Source organism: Staurois parvus, unplaced genomic scaffold (assembly GCF_062004578.1).
Source record: "Staurois parvus isolate SC_StPar_1 unplaced genomic scaffold, SC_StPar_1.0 ptg000426l, whole genome shotgun sequence".
Classification (NCBI taxonomy): domain Eukaryota; kingdom Metazoa; phylum Chordata; class Amphibia; order Anura; family Ranidae; genus Staurois; species Staurois parvus.
This window is the reverse complement of record NW_028318222.1, coordinates 11,523-26,953: the sequence shown is the minus strand read 5'-3', so window position 1 is coordinate 26,953 and position 15,431 is coordinate 11,523. Positions and strand designations below refer to the sequence as shown.

The following is a 15,431-nucleotide window of genomic DNA, read 5'->3' as shown; positions in this document are numbered from 1 at the left end:
TTCTCTGAGAAGCTGAAAATTATTTCAAGGGTTAGTCAGGGGTAAAAAGGTTGAGAAAGGCTGCAATATATTGTGTTTATCACTGATGGAAGTAATGTGAATTGCGCAGAACAGCCTAAAGAAGGTTACGGTTGCACCAATATTACAAGTTTGCTAAATTGTTTTGGCTCTGGAGCCTGCAAAGCATTGCAGCCAAAATCAATGGCTCACAGATGCAATGCCCCAGCTCCAGCAGAATCTTCCTCCAGCTCAGATCCACTTCAAGGTATAGACCAGTGGTCTCCAAACTGCAACACTTTCCTGGCCTTTATTTGGCCACTGGGGTACTATTCCCATACATATGAAGCATTATTGCTCTCACTAACACCAATACTGGGACAAAATCCTGCCAATGATACCAACAATAGGACACTACTCCTCCCACCGACATCAACAATGGGGCACTATTCCTTCCACTGAGACCAACAGGGCATAATACCTCACGCTGAAACCAATGATGGAGCACCATTTCTCCCACTGACCCCACAAATGGGGTACTCTTCCTCCTGCGGATACTAATAAGGCACTATTCAACCCACTGAAATCAACAGTGGGAAACTACCCCTCCCATATTGGCATGGGGGCAATATTTCTTCCAAAGATGGGGCACTATTCCTCTCACTGATACCAATGATGGGGAACTATTCCTCCTCCTACTGACCACAGGCACTATAATATTTTTACTCCCACTGTCCACCAAACCTAAGGCATTGTTTACTCCCATTGATGATAGGACATTTTCTACAACCACTGGCCACAATCCAACCCCCTAAGGTTTGAAGGACAGTAAACTGGCCCTTTGTTTAGAAAGTCTGGAGCCCCTGGAATAGACCTTTAGTTATGGAGCTGAAGGAAGCATCAGTGGACTACAGGTGTGGTCACCACACTTGTGTTCCATTGAGAATGCTGAGTCCCTTTCCCGCAGTGGCAGATTGGACCGTAGTTTTGAAGTTTGAAGAGCTTTGTGAATGAATGGTGAGGCTGTCTAGGCAAAGCCAAGTACAGCTGCTTCAAACTCAAATGTGGCAGGAGCTGGTGGGGAGAAGACCCCCCAGATTCTGTATGTGGGTGGGGGCACAGCAGTTTGAGGTTGTCGGCTGTGAACATTGACCATGTGTCAGGTTACACCTTATATATAAAATTTAACTTTTAAAGAAAATCTATATCGTTTTAAAAACTTTTTTTTAAATTTATCAATGATCACATTTTGGTAAATAAAATATTATTTAGGAATGATGACTGAGGGTCAAGTCACACCAGTGCAGTTTAGCACAGCTGTAAAATGCAGATCGAAAGGAAATCTGAAAAACAATAATTTCACACCATAACGTTGCATTCCATTGCGCTAAAATGCAAAATGAATGTTAGCGTGCATTAAAATGGATGGAAATGTACAAGCCTTTTAGAGCAAGTCCATGTGAATTGGCACTTAAAGTGTTACTAAACCAACAACCATAAAATCAGTCTGTATATGAGGTAAAGCATGCTTGTTATACTCACTGTTGAACCTAAGGGGTTAATCACCTGCATTGTCTAAAAAGGATGTTTGAATTGGTCTTCCCTGATCCTCCCCTTCTCCTACTGTCCACAATCCATCTGCTGATACAACAGAGCCTGGGGGCAAGTTGCACGTGCTCAGTTTGGTGTGCATTGCTAGAGAGGTTTTTTTTTTCTCTTGGGACAGTGCATGTGATCAGCACAGGGCCAAGCAGTGCTGTCCACACAGAGGGTCAGTGTTTGTGCAGCCTCATAGGACCATCAGGGGGAATGAAAACTCCTCCCACAAGCTTTAACTAGTGCTCTGCTGAACACTGACTACTCTAACTGCCGATGAGAAAAGGTATTTAAAAGTTTATATTTACAATAATTGCATTTCCATGTTCTGTGTAACAATTTAAAATATATATATATATATATATATATATAATATATTGTGGTACAATCAGTCTGTATAAAAACTGAAAAAAGTCAACATATTGGACTTAGTCATCAGGGACCCCGTTAAAACCTAAACTGGAAGAAATGTATTACAGGCGAAACTCAAAAAACTAGAATATCTTGCAAAAGTTCATTTATTTCAGTAATGCAACTTAAAAGGTGAAACTAATATATGAGATAGATTCATTACATGCAAAGCAAGATAGTTCAAGCTGTGATTTGTCATAATTGTGATGATTATGGCTTACAGCTCATAAAAACTCCAAATCCACAATCTCAGAAAATGAGAATATTGTGAAAAGGTGCAATATTCTCGGCTCAAAGTGTCCCACTCTAATCAGCTAATTAAGCCATAACACCTGCAAAGGGTTCCTGAGCCTTTAAATGGTCTCTCAGTCTGGTTCAGTAGGAATCACAATCATGGGAAAGACTGCTGACCTGACAGTTGTGCAGAAAACCATCATTGACACCCTCCATAAGGAGGGAAAGCCTCAAAAGGTAATTGCAAAAGAAGTTGGATGTTCCCAAAGTGGATTTGGCTGATGTTGTCAAATAAAAGCCCACTATACACAGTTTCTCATTGTAAGTTATTTAAATTATTTTAAGGCTGATTTTTATTTTTTTTTTAAATAAAATGATGTTTTGCCATTTATACACGATGAGAAGTGCCTTTACGTTTTGTTTGGCATAACATCACCGTTCTCAGGGTCAGCTGATGCAATGCTGGGACTGGAAGAGGCACCCAAGACATGGACCCTGGGTCTACCAATGAGTGTATTTGCAGTAATTGCTTCTTTCAGTCCAAGTATCACAAACATATCTTGATAACTTTGCTTTGAATATTTTTTAAATATCTAGTTATCCAGTCTCGCTTTCCCAGCTTTATTGGGTTTTTATACTCGCTGTAAAATCATTTTCTCTTTGTTCATTAAAGGACACAGCTGGATCTTTAGAGCTTAAAGCAGAATTAGACTCGCTTTCCCCCCATCAGCAAGCTTTTATTATCTACAGTGCTTTGCAAAAGTATTCAACTCTTATGGGTTTTTTTTTTCTTGTTTTGTTGCATTGCAAACCAGAATTAAAATGGATTTCGGGGACTTTGTAATTTGTGATATACACAACATGCCTACAACTTTGAAAGTGCAAAATATTTTTTTAGAAGACACAGATAACAGGAGTCTTGAATGTGCATAAATACCCCCCCCCCCCCAGGCTATGCAACCCCTAAATAGGATTTTGTGAAACCAATAAACTTTAGAAATCCCATAATTAGATTATTACATACAGTCAGCCTATATGCAATCAAGACATAATCTGTCACATGTCGTCAATATAAATACAACACAAATGTTCTGAAAGGCCCCCAGTCTGCACCCCTCCACTAAGCAAGCAACATGACAAGTCAAAGTTGTGGATAAATATAGATCAGGATTGGGTTATAAAAAAAATCCCAAGCTTTGAACATTCCAAGCACCATTAAACTGATTATAACAACATGGAAAGAAAATGGCACTACTACAAAGCAGGGCCATCCTAAGAAGGGGCAAAAGGGGCAGCTGCCCTGGGCCCACTCATTGTTGTAGGGCCAAAAGTACCTGTCCCATACTTGTCAACTGTACTGGTTTACATTGCCTTGTCCTTGGAAATCTTTGTCCCAGGCTGTGTCCAATATGTCAATGTGAAGTGATGTCACCTCTACTGCCCAGCAATGCCCTATTGCCATGTACAAATGACTCCTGTGCAAACCATGTCAGCATTCACATGTAAATAACAGTGGCATTCATATGTAAATAGCAGCGGCATTCATATGTAAATAGCAGCGGCTTTCATATGTACATTATGCCCTCTAAGATTCCAGCAACCAACACCTCTGCTGGTGGTCAGTGTAAATTCCTCCTTACATTGGTGGCCAGTATAGAAATTGTATTGGTTGTTGGTGTAAAATTGCCCATTACATTAGATATCAGTGTAAATTCTTCATTACATTGGTGGTCAGTGCAAATTCCCCATTACATTGGTCATCAGTTTTAATCCCCCCTAACATTGATGGTTGTGATTGATTCTCTTCCCCCCCCCCCCCCCAACCACTGCCACTGATCCCATCCCCTCATCAACACTATCACTCATCCCATTCCCCCAGCACTGCCACTTATCCATCCTCCCCACCACTGCCATTGAACCCATCAACTTTCCCCTCCAGCACTGCTTATGATCCTGGGAGTCGTAGGAGTTTTTTGTCATTTGGTGAGTCCCCTAACCTTCTCAATCAATGGTATGCAGACAGTGAGGAGATGATGTGCTGTAACCTTCAGCAACCAATCAGTGAGACGTAATTAAGTGCTGTAACCGCTAGTAACCAATCAGTGAGTGGTAAGAATGTCCACTAACCTCTAGAAACCAATGGGTGAGCGGTATTGAAGTGCAGTAACGTCTAGCAACCAGTGAGCAGTATTAATGTGCAGTAACCTCTAGCAACCAACCAGTGAGCAGTAAGGATGTGCAGTAACCTCTAGTAACCTCTAGAAACCAACCAGTGAGCAGTAAGTATGTGCAGTAACCTCTATCAACCAATCAGAAAGCAGAAAACGTGCAGAAAACGTGCTGTAACCTCTAGCAACTAATCAGTGAGCCCTAATGTGTGCTGTAACCTCTATCAACCAGTCAGTGAGCAGTAATGATATGCTGTAACCTCTGGCAATCAATTGCAATTGCTGCCTGATCTGCTAATGTAAACCGATTTTGAGCTTAGCTGCTATTTATTGTATGTCTCAGAGCAGGCAGGGAGTGAGATTTCATCGGGGGGTGTCAAGAAAACTCACAGACATGGCAAAAGGGGCCATGAATCAGAGATGCAACAAAAAACACCCAAGAACACCGAAGGAGCTGCAAAGATCAACAGCAAAAATATCTGTCCATAGGACCACTTTAACCCAAACAGAGCTGGCCTTTATGGAAGAATAGCCAGTAAAAAAGTAATTGCTTAAAAAAAAACAAACAAAAAAGCAAGAACAAACATTTGGCATTTCTCAAACAGCATGTGACAGACTCCCTAAACACATGGAAGGTTTTCTGTTTAGATGAGGCTAAATTTGAACTTTTTGGCCATCATAGGAAACACTATTCATGGTACAAATCCAACATTTCCCATCACCAAGAGAACCTCATCGACACACTGAAGCACTGCAGTTGCAATATCATGTGGTGGGGGTCAGGATTGGTGTAAAGATGGATGGCACTAAATACTTGGCAGAAAACTTGTTTCAGTCTGTCAGATTCAGGACAGAGGTTCACCTTCCAGCAGGACATTGGTTCTAAATATACAACTAAAGCTACACTTAAAGGGAATCTCTTAAAGGTCTTAGAATGGCCTAGTCCAGAGGTCTCCAAACTGTGGCCAGCAGGCCAGATGTAGCTCTTGGCTTGCTTTTATCCGGCTCTTGGGGCTCTGTTCCCACTGACACCAATGAGACAACACCATTTCTCCAGCTGACGCCAACAATGGGGCACAATTTCTCCCACTGACACCACTCTTCTTCTTACTGACCACAGATGCTAAATAATTTCTGCTCTGCCCCCAAGTGCTGGGCTGTGGAGGGGGTGAAAGTGGCTGGCTCAGCGTCTCGGCAGTGTGATGGGAGGTTGAGCCAGCTGCCATTCAGGCATCTGGTTGGATCCCAGCATTAGAGTCATGATTTCTCCAGAGTCTGGACTGGCTGAGTAATGTCAGCCGACAGCGGGCTTTAGTGTGTTGTCAACTGAATACGGCTCACAGGAGTGCAGAACAAAGTGCACTCCAGTGACCTAAAGGAAAAGTAAGACCAAAGAGCTTTGGCCCTACTCCTCCTTTAAGGCCCCCAAGCAGGGATAAACCCACAGGAAAGTCTGAGCACCTGCTTTAAGAAATGTCATGTGCAGGGCTGTAACTTACTGTTCTTTTATGCTGCAGGCCCAAATGGATAAACTAGGGCAAGAAGCCCAAGACCAATATGGCAACCTCTGGTAGCACTGCAATCAAGACCAGAGAAACCTACGTTCTTAATCCTTAGTGCTAAGCAAAAAAACGGAGATGTTTATTGCAGGTGGGGGGAGGGGGACTGAATTGTTTGTACCTAGCTTCCTACTCCTGCAGGTGGCACTATAACCCATCAGTCAAGATCAAGAGCACATGTGTCAAATACAAAGCCCTTGGGCAGAGTTCAGCCCCCCAAGCCACTTCGTGTGGTCCTCGCACCTCTTCTGCAGCTGCGGCATCTACCTCATCTCTGTCCCCATCTTGTCTCAGCAGTCGGCAGCAAAGGAGGACGACAAAACGCCTTGTACCTCTCTGTGCAGTACCCAGTCTTTGACTCTCCTGGTCTCAGCATTCAGCAGACTCCGGCTCTCCACCAGACCCTGCACTTTCAGATTCAGCCCCCAGCTTCTTCCCAGCAGCACAAGGTAAGGGGGGGGGTGCACTGTGGTGTAAGGGAGGGTGGAGGACTCTTGACATCTGATGTAAGGCAGGGTGAGGTGCTGTGGATATTTAGTCCTATAGATACTATTGGCCTTTGAGGGCAACCATAATGCTGAGGTTACATGCAGCCATTGGATTCCTGCGACAAGATTCAGTGGACTGCATCCAGACATCTGTCCCTAACCGCAGCTAACCGCTCTGTGTGTGGCTGCATGCAAATAGCAGCGACTGCCATCAGCCTGCCATTAATTTAAATGGGCTGAGCAGCTTTTGCTGCTTGGGCAGGTTATTCCATCAGCAAGAATCCACTAATTGTTTTGAGAATTAAAGCTTTACTAAACCCACAACAGTAAAATCAGTCTGTATATAGATAGTTACATCTGGCTGAAAAAAGGACAAAAGTCTATCCAGTTCAACCATAAAAGAAAAAAAAAATCTATAATCCTATACCCACAGTTGATCCAGAGGAAGGCAAAAAAACCAGCAAAGCATGATCCAATTTGCTCCTGCAGGGAAAAAAATTCCTTCCTGATTCCCCGAGAGGCAATCAGATATTCCCTGGATCAACTTTACCTATAAATGTTATAGCCAGTTATATTCTGTGTATCTAAGAAACAATCCAGACCTTTTTTAAAGCAATCCACTGAGCTGGCCAGAACCAACTCTTGAGGGAGTCTATTCCACATTTTCACAGCTCTTACTGTGAAGAAACCTTTCCGTGTTTGGAGATTAAATTTCTTTTCCTCCAGATGTACAGAGTGCCCCCTTGTCCTCTGTGATGACTTCAGGGTGAATAACTCCACAATGAATTCACTAAATGAACCACTGATGTATTTATACATGTTGATCATATCCCCCCTTAATCTCCTCTTCTCAAGAGAATTCAGTTCCTCTAATCTTTCCTCATAGCTGAGCTCCTCCATGCCTCTTATCAGTTTGGTTGCTGTTCTCTGTACTTTCTCCAGTTCCCCAATGTTCTTTTTGTGAATTGGTGCCCAAAACTGAACTGCATATTCCAGATGAGGTGTTAGTAATGATTTGTACCGGGGTAATATGATATCTCTCTCTCTCTCTGGAGTCTATGCTTCTTTTAATACAAGAGAGGATTTTGCTCGCTTTAGAAATTTTAGCTTGGCATTGCATGCCATTAAGGTTGTGATCTACCAGAACTCCCAGATCCTTCTCCACCATTGATTCCCCCAGTTGTACACCCCCTAGTATGTATGATGCATGCATATTCTTAGCCCCCCAAGTGCAGAACCTTACATTTATCAACATTGAACCTAATTTTCCACACAGTTTCCCAATTAAACAGTGCATTGAGGTCAGCTTGTGAGTTGGAGACATCCTGTAAGGACGTTATTCCACTGCACAGCTTGGTGTCATCTGCAAAGACTGAAATGGGATTTTTAATCCCAGACCCTATATTGTTTATAAATATATTAAAAAGTAAGGGTCCCAACACTGAACCTTGGGGTACACCACTGACAACCCTAGACCATTCAGAGTATGAATCATTAACCACTACTCTCTGAATACCATCTTTTAGCCAGTTTTCTATCCATTTACATATGGATTTCTCCAAGCCTGTAGACTTTACCTTACACCAGTGTTTCTCAACCTCTTTGCAGTCGGGGCGACCTTGAAAAGTATTTTCAGTCATGAGGCACCCCTGTCCAAAGCTTGGTTCATGTTACTGTGTGTCGCGGAAAGCACGAGAAATTGCACTCGTTCCAGACACGCAGACAAATGCTCTGCTCCTTAGGGGTACCCCATACACTGGCAAACTCTAGGTGTTTTTGGTGTGGTACAATTTTAAAATTAAGGTTGTGGTGTGGTGATTGATGCTGGTATTAAACCAGGAGGTAACATATTACCTCTTTACCACCTGTCATATGCCTCTGAAAAGCAATCTGAGCATGGATTGCTTTTCAGAGGAGCAGAAGTCCTTGTTGCTATTACAAACAAGTCTTAAAAAAGCAGTTCTGGTAGGATAGGAATAGGGGGGGGTCGAGATTAAAAGACATATAAAAACAAACACACATATACAGCATTATGAAAAGTTGCAGTACATTAGCTTCCATCACACAGCCGGGTACTGCACTCTAGGGGGAAGCAGAGAGCACAGGAGACACTCTCCTTCCCTCTGCTGTCACTTTGCTCAGCTATGTGGTCTTTTATTAAACTCTCCGGTATCTTCCCAACTATAGAAGTTAAACTAATAAAATAAAGTGCAGCGCTAGATATTCTCAATAAATCATAAATTGGCCACAAAAGTTAGAAGCATAAATAAATAGTTCCTAAAATATATGTAAAAGATGATCCACTTGTTATAGCAGAATACCAAGACTTGTGGCAAGAACAAATGATAGAAATGCGCACTCACCAAACGCGCATAAATATTGTGCATGTAATCCGTATCCATGGAGGTCACTTAGGCAGGCGGAATAGGTGAGCTTCCATCTAGGGGTAGGTAATCTTGTATTGGTGATTTGTGGTTAAACTGCTAGCTCCAGAGGTCCCCTTAAGGTTGGACGGGTGCACAGCCTGGATACAGGGCTCCCTCCCTCTGGTGGTAGTGGATCATAATGAGATATCCTGGAAGTTAATTGGCTCCAAAGGGAACCAAAGGACAGATACCCATAGTGTAGTAGTTTTAAGATTTTATTGCTCAAAATGTAGGTTAAAACAGGGTAGTATATCACTCAGATATCACAATAATAATGCAGAGTAGTACTGACCCCTTAGTTAAGATGGCCGCCAGGCCTCCTCGTGGCTCCAGGCGGCTGTGACGTCATGCTCTGTTGGCTCCTCCTTAGGCCTTTCGTGCAGAGCACACCATCAGAGGGGAGATATTGTGATATCTGAGTGATATACTACCCTGTTTTAACCTATTTATTTATATTGATAGAAGTTAAACTTACAGGTCTATAATTACTTGGTAAAGATTTTAATCCCTTTTTAAATATTGGCACCACATTGGCCTTACACCAATCCGATGGTACTATGCCAGTCATTAAAGAGTCCCTAAAAATTAGAAACAATGGCTTTGAAATGACAGAGCTCAATTCTTTAAGGCCCCGTGGGTGTATGCCATCCGGTCCAGGTGCTTTATTCATCTTTATTCTGTGTAAATATTTTTGGATCATATCAGTTGTGAGCCAATGTGGATCATCTGGAGCTGTGTCAATACCATGCCCATTATGGACAAGAGCTCCCCCATGCTCCTTTGTATACACAGAGCTGAAGAAGGGATTTAATAAATTTGCCTTCTCTTTGTCCCCAGTCACCCACTCTAGATTATTTTGTATAGGGCCTACATGCCCGGACCGGACCTTTTTACTATTAATATATTTGAAGAATTTTTGGGGGTTGGTCCTGCTATCTTTTGCAATCTGTTGTTCGTTTTCAAATTTTTTTTGGCTTTTATTTCCTTTTTGCATATTCTGTTATATTCATTGTAATGTTTAAACGGTGATAGCGTTCCTTCATTTTTATATTTAATAAAATCTCTTTTCTTATTTATAGCTTTTTTAACTTTGACTGTAAGCCACATGTGTTCACATACAGTCTCTTTGAAGAGCACCTATTCCTGTGTTGTGTTTATCGATGCCAATATTCCCTCCCAGTCAAAGTCTTAGAGAGCAGCTCTCAGCCTTGGAAAATTAGCTCTCTTAAAGTTGAGTGTTTTTATTTTTCCCATATGTGCTTTGCAGCTAACAAACGAAATCATGTTATGCGCAGTAAACCATGCTATGTTCACAGTGGAATCTAAGGGGTTAATCCTCCCCATTGTGTAAAAAGGCCATTTGATCCTGTCTTCACCAATCCTCTCCTTCTACTGTCCACAATCCATTTGCTGATAGTATAGAGCTCTAGGGATTACTCTGCACATGCTCAGTTTAGTGTGTATTGCTAGAGTGTTTTTTTTTCTTTGGGAGGGTTCATGTAATCAACACAGGGCCAAACAGCGCTGTTTGGACAGAGGGTCAAGGGTTATGCAGCCTCGTAGGACAGTCAGAGGAGAATGAAAACTCCTACAAGCTTTAAACAGTGTTCTGGTGAACACTGATAGAAGTCACAAGACTGCTACATACTGCTGATGAGAAAAGGTATTTAGCAGTTTATATTTACTAAAATAACTGCATGTCCATGATCTGTGTTTTGTGGGAGACCAGATATAGTGAATGCAGGGTCCTGGGTTTAGTAATATTTCTAGCTTTACCCTACTCTACAATAAAAAGAAAAAAAAAGAAGAAGGTTTAATTCCTGCCTGTGTTGCTGTTATTGAGTTCTCCTCGCTTCCTGTCTGGTAAAATCGCTTTCAACAGGATAGAAAACGTGTAAATCTCACCAGTGGTAAAAAGAAGCAGGAAAGGTAATCCTTGCCTGTGTTATCCACAGCTTTGTGTACAGTTTAATAAAGTAATGAACATTTATTAACACTGAGATTATACATTCAGTGCACAAAATACTTTTGGAACCTGGAATGTTATCTAAAAAAAAAGTTTTAATTATTTTGAATTTTAGATTTTACTGGTACAGACTATCATTACCATGTTTCTCAATATGTTGGTTTGTCACTGCATACACAGACTGCCAATGGGAAGTATGGTACAGAGTTTTGAGTATTGGTTCTTGCTATGGCAATTTAGGTGCTGTGAATTTTGATGTCTCTCACAAATGGTAAGTGCAACAATACAATGTATGCAATGATACTAAAGAAGGGAGTAACAACAAAAAAAAAATGCTTGGTATTATTTTTAAACTGAAAAAAAAAAATTGAAATAAAAATAATACACTTAAAATGATTTTCTGTGCTTTTGCCTGCAGTTTTTTTTTTAAGTGCTTACTTGCAGTGTTTTTGCTTTTTAATAATGATTTTTTTTTAAATTTGCTAGCAATGTGCCTTTGACGTTTCTAGAAAATGTGACTAACCCAAGAGGAGTCAATTGCCTAGTACAACCCCCTCCCTCCTTACACATAATAGGCCTCTCTTCTTTTGGGAGTGTCCAATTACTCTAATACAGTCTATAGATGGTTAGAATCTCGGCCAGTCCCATGTGTGGGTAGGCTGATTGTACCCAAGTCGATTTGGGTACAGCCAGCATGTTGGATTTATAGGATGCAATTATTGCCAGGGGCTCCCCCGGGAGAACACAATAGCTCCACGGGAAGGATTCCCCCAATAACAGTGACTATGTCGATGGGGGAATCAAGAAATTTTCTTTCCTGCAACACATGGTTGCAGGAAAGAAAAATCGCATCATCTATGGCCTGCCTAAGAGATGGCTCAGCAACTTCGTCTTTCTCTTCCTACATAACATTTCATTTAGCTTCTGGGGAAGGAGCAAATATAAATACTATAGGAGCACAGGTGTCAAACTGGCGACCCTCCATCTGTTGCCGACACCAGTTTGACACCCTACTATAAAGGGTCACTTGAGTGACAGCTCTGAGTCTGCTGGGGCTGCTGACATCACAAGCGTCTCAGGACTTTTGGATGTCAACACAAAGCAGGTTTTACCTGTAAATATCATTAAATGCACATAAAACCTTAAAGGGATGATTTTTTTTTTTTTTTTTTTTTTATGAATGGTATGGTGACAGAGTCTCCAAGTCAAAAACTTTAATAGAGTCCCATGATTGGTTGCAAACTCCACCTCCCACTATTGTGCATTGTTGCAGGTTTGACGGCAAACACAATGAGGTAACTATGGCTGGCCTTACATTATACAATTTTCCTTTTAGATTTACCAAAACCATATGTTATGAGGTCAAACCTAAACACTTTCAATTTGTATGCAATCAGGCAGGCCCTTGCACTACATATTAGAAGATAAATCTAAAGGAAATTGAACAAGTAAATTATATCATATATGGCCAGCCTAAAGCTGGGTACATACGGATTGAAATGCAGACGGTTCAGTAGGAACTGGCCAAATTTCAACCTGTGTGTAACCCTCCCTATTAGACAGAAGCTGATCAATCAATCTGCAACTTGCAGCCAGTCTGCTGCAGCACTGATCATTGTATTTTGACATCCCACTGTCAAAATACAATGTACTAGAGGGTAATTCCTGCATCCTTGCTTGTGTGGATACAGGAGGCTGTTAGTTCTTTTCATGCAGAAACTATACGCGTGTATCCAGCCTAAAACGATTCTTTGTACTCCACAGACTTGTCAGTGCTACTCTATCCTTTACTAAAGTAGACTGGAAATCCTAAGTCTTTTAAGAAATGGTACAGAAAGCAAAATGTAATCACAGAGACACTCCCTAAATACATTGTGCAGTACCCAAATGGTTGTATAACAAGAGCTGGGGATATTCCCCTAGAGCAGGGGTCTCCAAACTTTCTAAACAAAGGGCCACGTTACGGTCTTTCAGACTTTGAGGGGGGCCGGACTGTGGCCAGTGTAAGTAGAAAATGCCCCATCATTGGCATTTGTAGGAAAACTAATACCCCATCATTGGTGTCAGTGAGAGGAGTAGTGCCCCATCATTGGTGTCAGTGAGAGGAGTAGTGCCCCATCTTTGGTGTCAGTACAAGGAATCGTGCAAAACTATTGGTGTCATTTCAAGGAATAGTGCCCCATCATTGGTGTCAGTGGGAGGAACAGTGCCCTATCATTGGTGTCAGTGGGTGGAACAGTGCCCTATCATTGGTGTCAGTGGGTGGAACAGTGCCCTATCATTGGTGTCAGTGGGTGGAACAGTGCCCTATCATTGGTGTCAGTGGGTGGAACAGTGCCCTATCATTGGTGTCAGTGGGTGGAACAGTGCCCTATCATTGGTGTCAGTGGAAGGAACAGCGCCGCAGTTTGGAGATCACTGCCCTAGAGGTTAGCACATTTTAAAACACTTCGACCAAGTCACCCTTTTGAACCAGGCTGCCATTTTTTAGAGACACAGATAAAGGTCAAACATTTAATCAATACAGGAAAAAAGTATATACAATATATCACAGGAAGAGTTTTAAAATGATAAGCACATACCTGCTGTTAAAGGCTTTTTGTATGGATAGCTATTATGTCCTGTGTGAGTGTTGAAAACCCTGCCAAAAGGCAGCCGTACTACTCCACAAAGGCTATCCGTATTAGTCCCAGTGTCTTCTCCATAGGAAAAGCGAGAGTTGCACCATGGAAGATGCTCAAACATTGCACTGGGGTGTAAAGAGCTCTGTGACACCAAGAGTTCTTCGCAGTGCTCTGGCTGTGACAACACTTCGTCTTTAGGGTACGTGGAAAAATCTGAATACCCATTATAAGGTAATCCACTTTGGCCATAAGAAATGTAGGTTCCATCCAACGAAGAAGCTAGATCTGGTGAGCCATAAAAACAGATACAATCTGTGTGGCTACCTGGAACTGGCAAGTGATGAAGTTGTTGTACTGGAAAAGAAGGCTGCTGGAAGTCTTGTTTGGGAGTGGGAGACTTTTCACCTGGCCTTCCATACTCAGGCTTCATGGAAGCTTGTCCTCCCATTAATAAAGGCAGTCTGTGGTACAAAGGTACTGAGCCATCATGGCAGCTGGAAGACTGTTCCACATGAACACTCTCCATTTTACCTAATGACCTTGTAGATTCTCGATGCTCTGGTTTGAGAAATCCAATTTGATTAGATCCCCCTTGCCAGCTATGGTAGTCCTCTGTCTTCCTATGTAGTAAGTCTTTCTTAGACTTGACACAATTCTTTTTGTGAGACCTTTTTGATTTCAACTTGGATTTTGAGCAATTGCTGGAAGAATGTCCATCGTCTCCACACGATTTGCTCCTTTGTTTCAAAGGATGTCCTTTTTCATTTGTGAGCTTCAAAAAAGCCACCGCATTCAAACTTGCTAGTCTCTTTGGAGCAGGAGAATAAGAGATTTCATTATCCTCTCGCTTTAAAGTATCATCAAACACATCGTCCGATGATGCTGACCTGTTACGAGCTAAGCATCTCTGCTTGCGCTTTTTACCAAGAGGTGCATTGTCTGCCCTTTTTAGGGAAGTCCAGTCTACAGTAGATTTGCAGTTCTCACCAGGCTTGTTTAGATCTTTGTTAACCTTCCTGGAAGAATTATCCCTCATATCCCTCTCAAAAAGTAAATTATTTACTGCTTCAGCATTGAGAGAAGCTAGCCGTCGTTTACGGGGTTCTGCAAAGTCCATTTTGGAAACTGATCCAGCGGATAGCCCCGTGAAACGTTTCTCTTTTGGACTTATCCTTCGAGATTCGGAGGGTAATCCCGTATGAACTTTAAGAGTTCCAAATTCATCCACCCAGCAAGAAATATTTGGTGCTGTTCCACCCTGACTGTCCGTCATACGAGAGCCAGTCACATCCTCCAGTCTGGTGAGAACAACACTGCAGGTTTTCTTTTTCATGTTTGCAGAGAGCTGTCCATGCAGGTGGTATGATTTTCTAGAGTCCTGGTTAAGTATTCCTCTATTCTGAATACGTCCATGACATTTTAAATCCTTCAAAAATTTTTGCCCTTTGTAACCAGTCTGTGTTCTATCCATTGTGAAGCTGTACAAGTCTCACACTTTGGTCTTGAGAAGCAGCACAGCGGTTTTGTTAAACTTCATAGAAACGAAAATGCTCCTGTTTAAGCATGGTGGTCACTGCGTGTACCTGCAGACAAAACAAGGAAAAAAGGTTATATTCCATCCAAACAACAAATGCTAATAACATGCTTACAGATAGTTAGTTATTCATGAACATTTCTTCTACAACAACTATAGTATTTCATTTTATTTTTTTTAAAGATCGATAAGCTGGATCGGCTTAATGCAGACATTAAATAATAAAATAAATTTTGCAAACCTTGTTTCAGTGTATAAATTTTAATTATATATCGTGGGGGAAATAATTATTTGATCCCTTGCAGATTTTCTACGTTTGCCCACTTATAAAGAAATGAAGGGTCTAGAATTCTAGGTGTATTTTAAATGAAAGACAGAAGATCAACCCAAAAACACACGTTACAAATGTTATAAATTGAGTTGCAGTT

The 15,431-nt window shown here is 41.6% G+C and overlaps 1 protein-coding gene across 1 annotated transcript in view; it reads right to left on the bottom strand.

The window, feature by feature from the left end:
• The window catches only part of BAHD1 (bromo adjacent homology domain containing 1), a 68,476-nt gene extending 53,427 nt beyond the window's left edge, over positions 1 to 15,049 (bottom strand). Inside the window, exon 1 of the mRNA XM_089687470.1 lies at positions 13,428 to 15,049. Coding sequence (XP_089543596.1) covers positions 13,428 to 14,940 — 1,513 coding nt within the window. The 5' untranslated portion in view covers positions 14,941 to 15,049. The remainder of the gene's footprint in view (positions 1 to 13,427) is intronic.
• Positions 15,050 to 15,431: the final 382 nt, after the last annotated feature.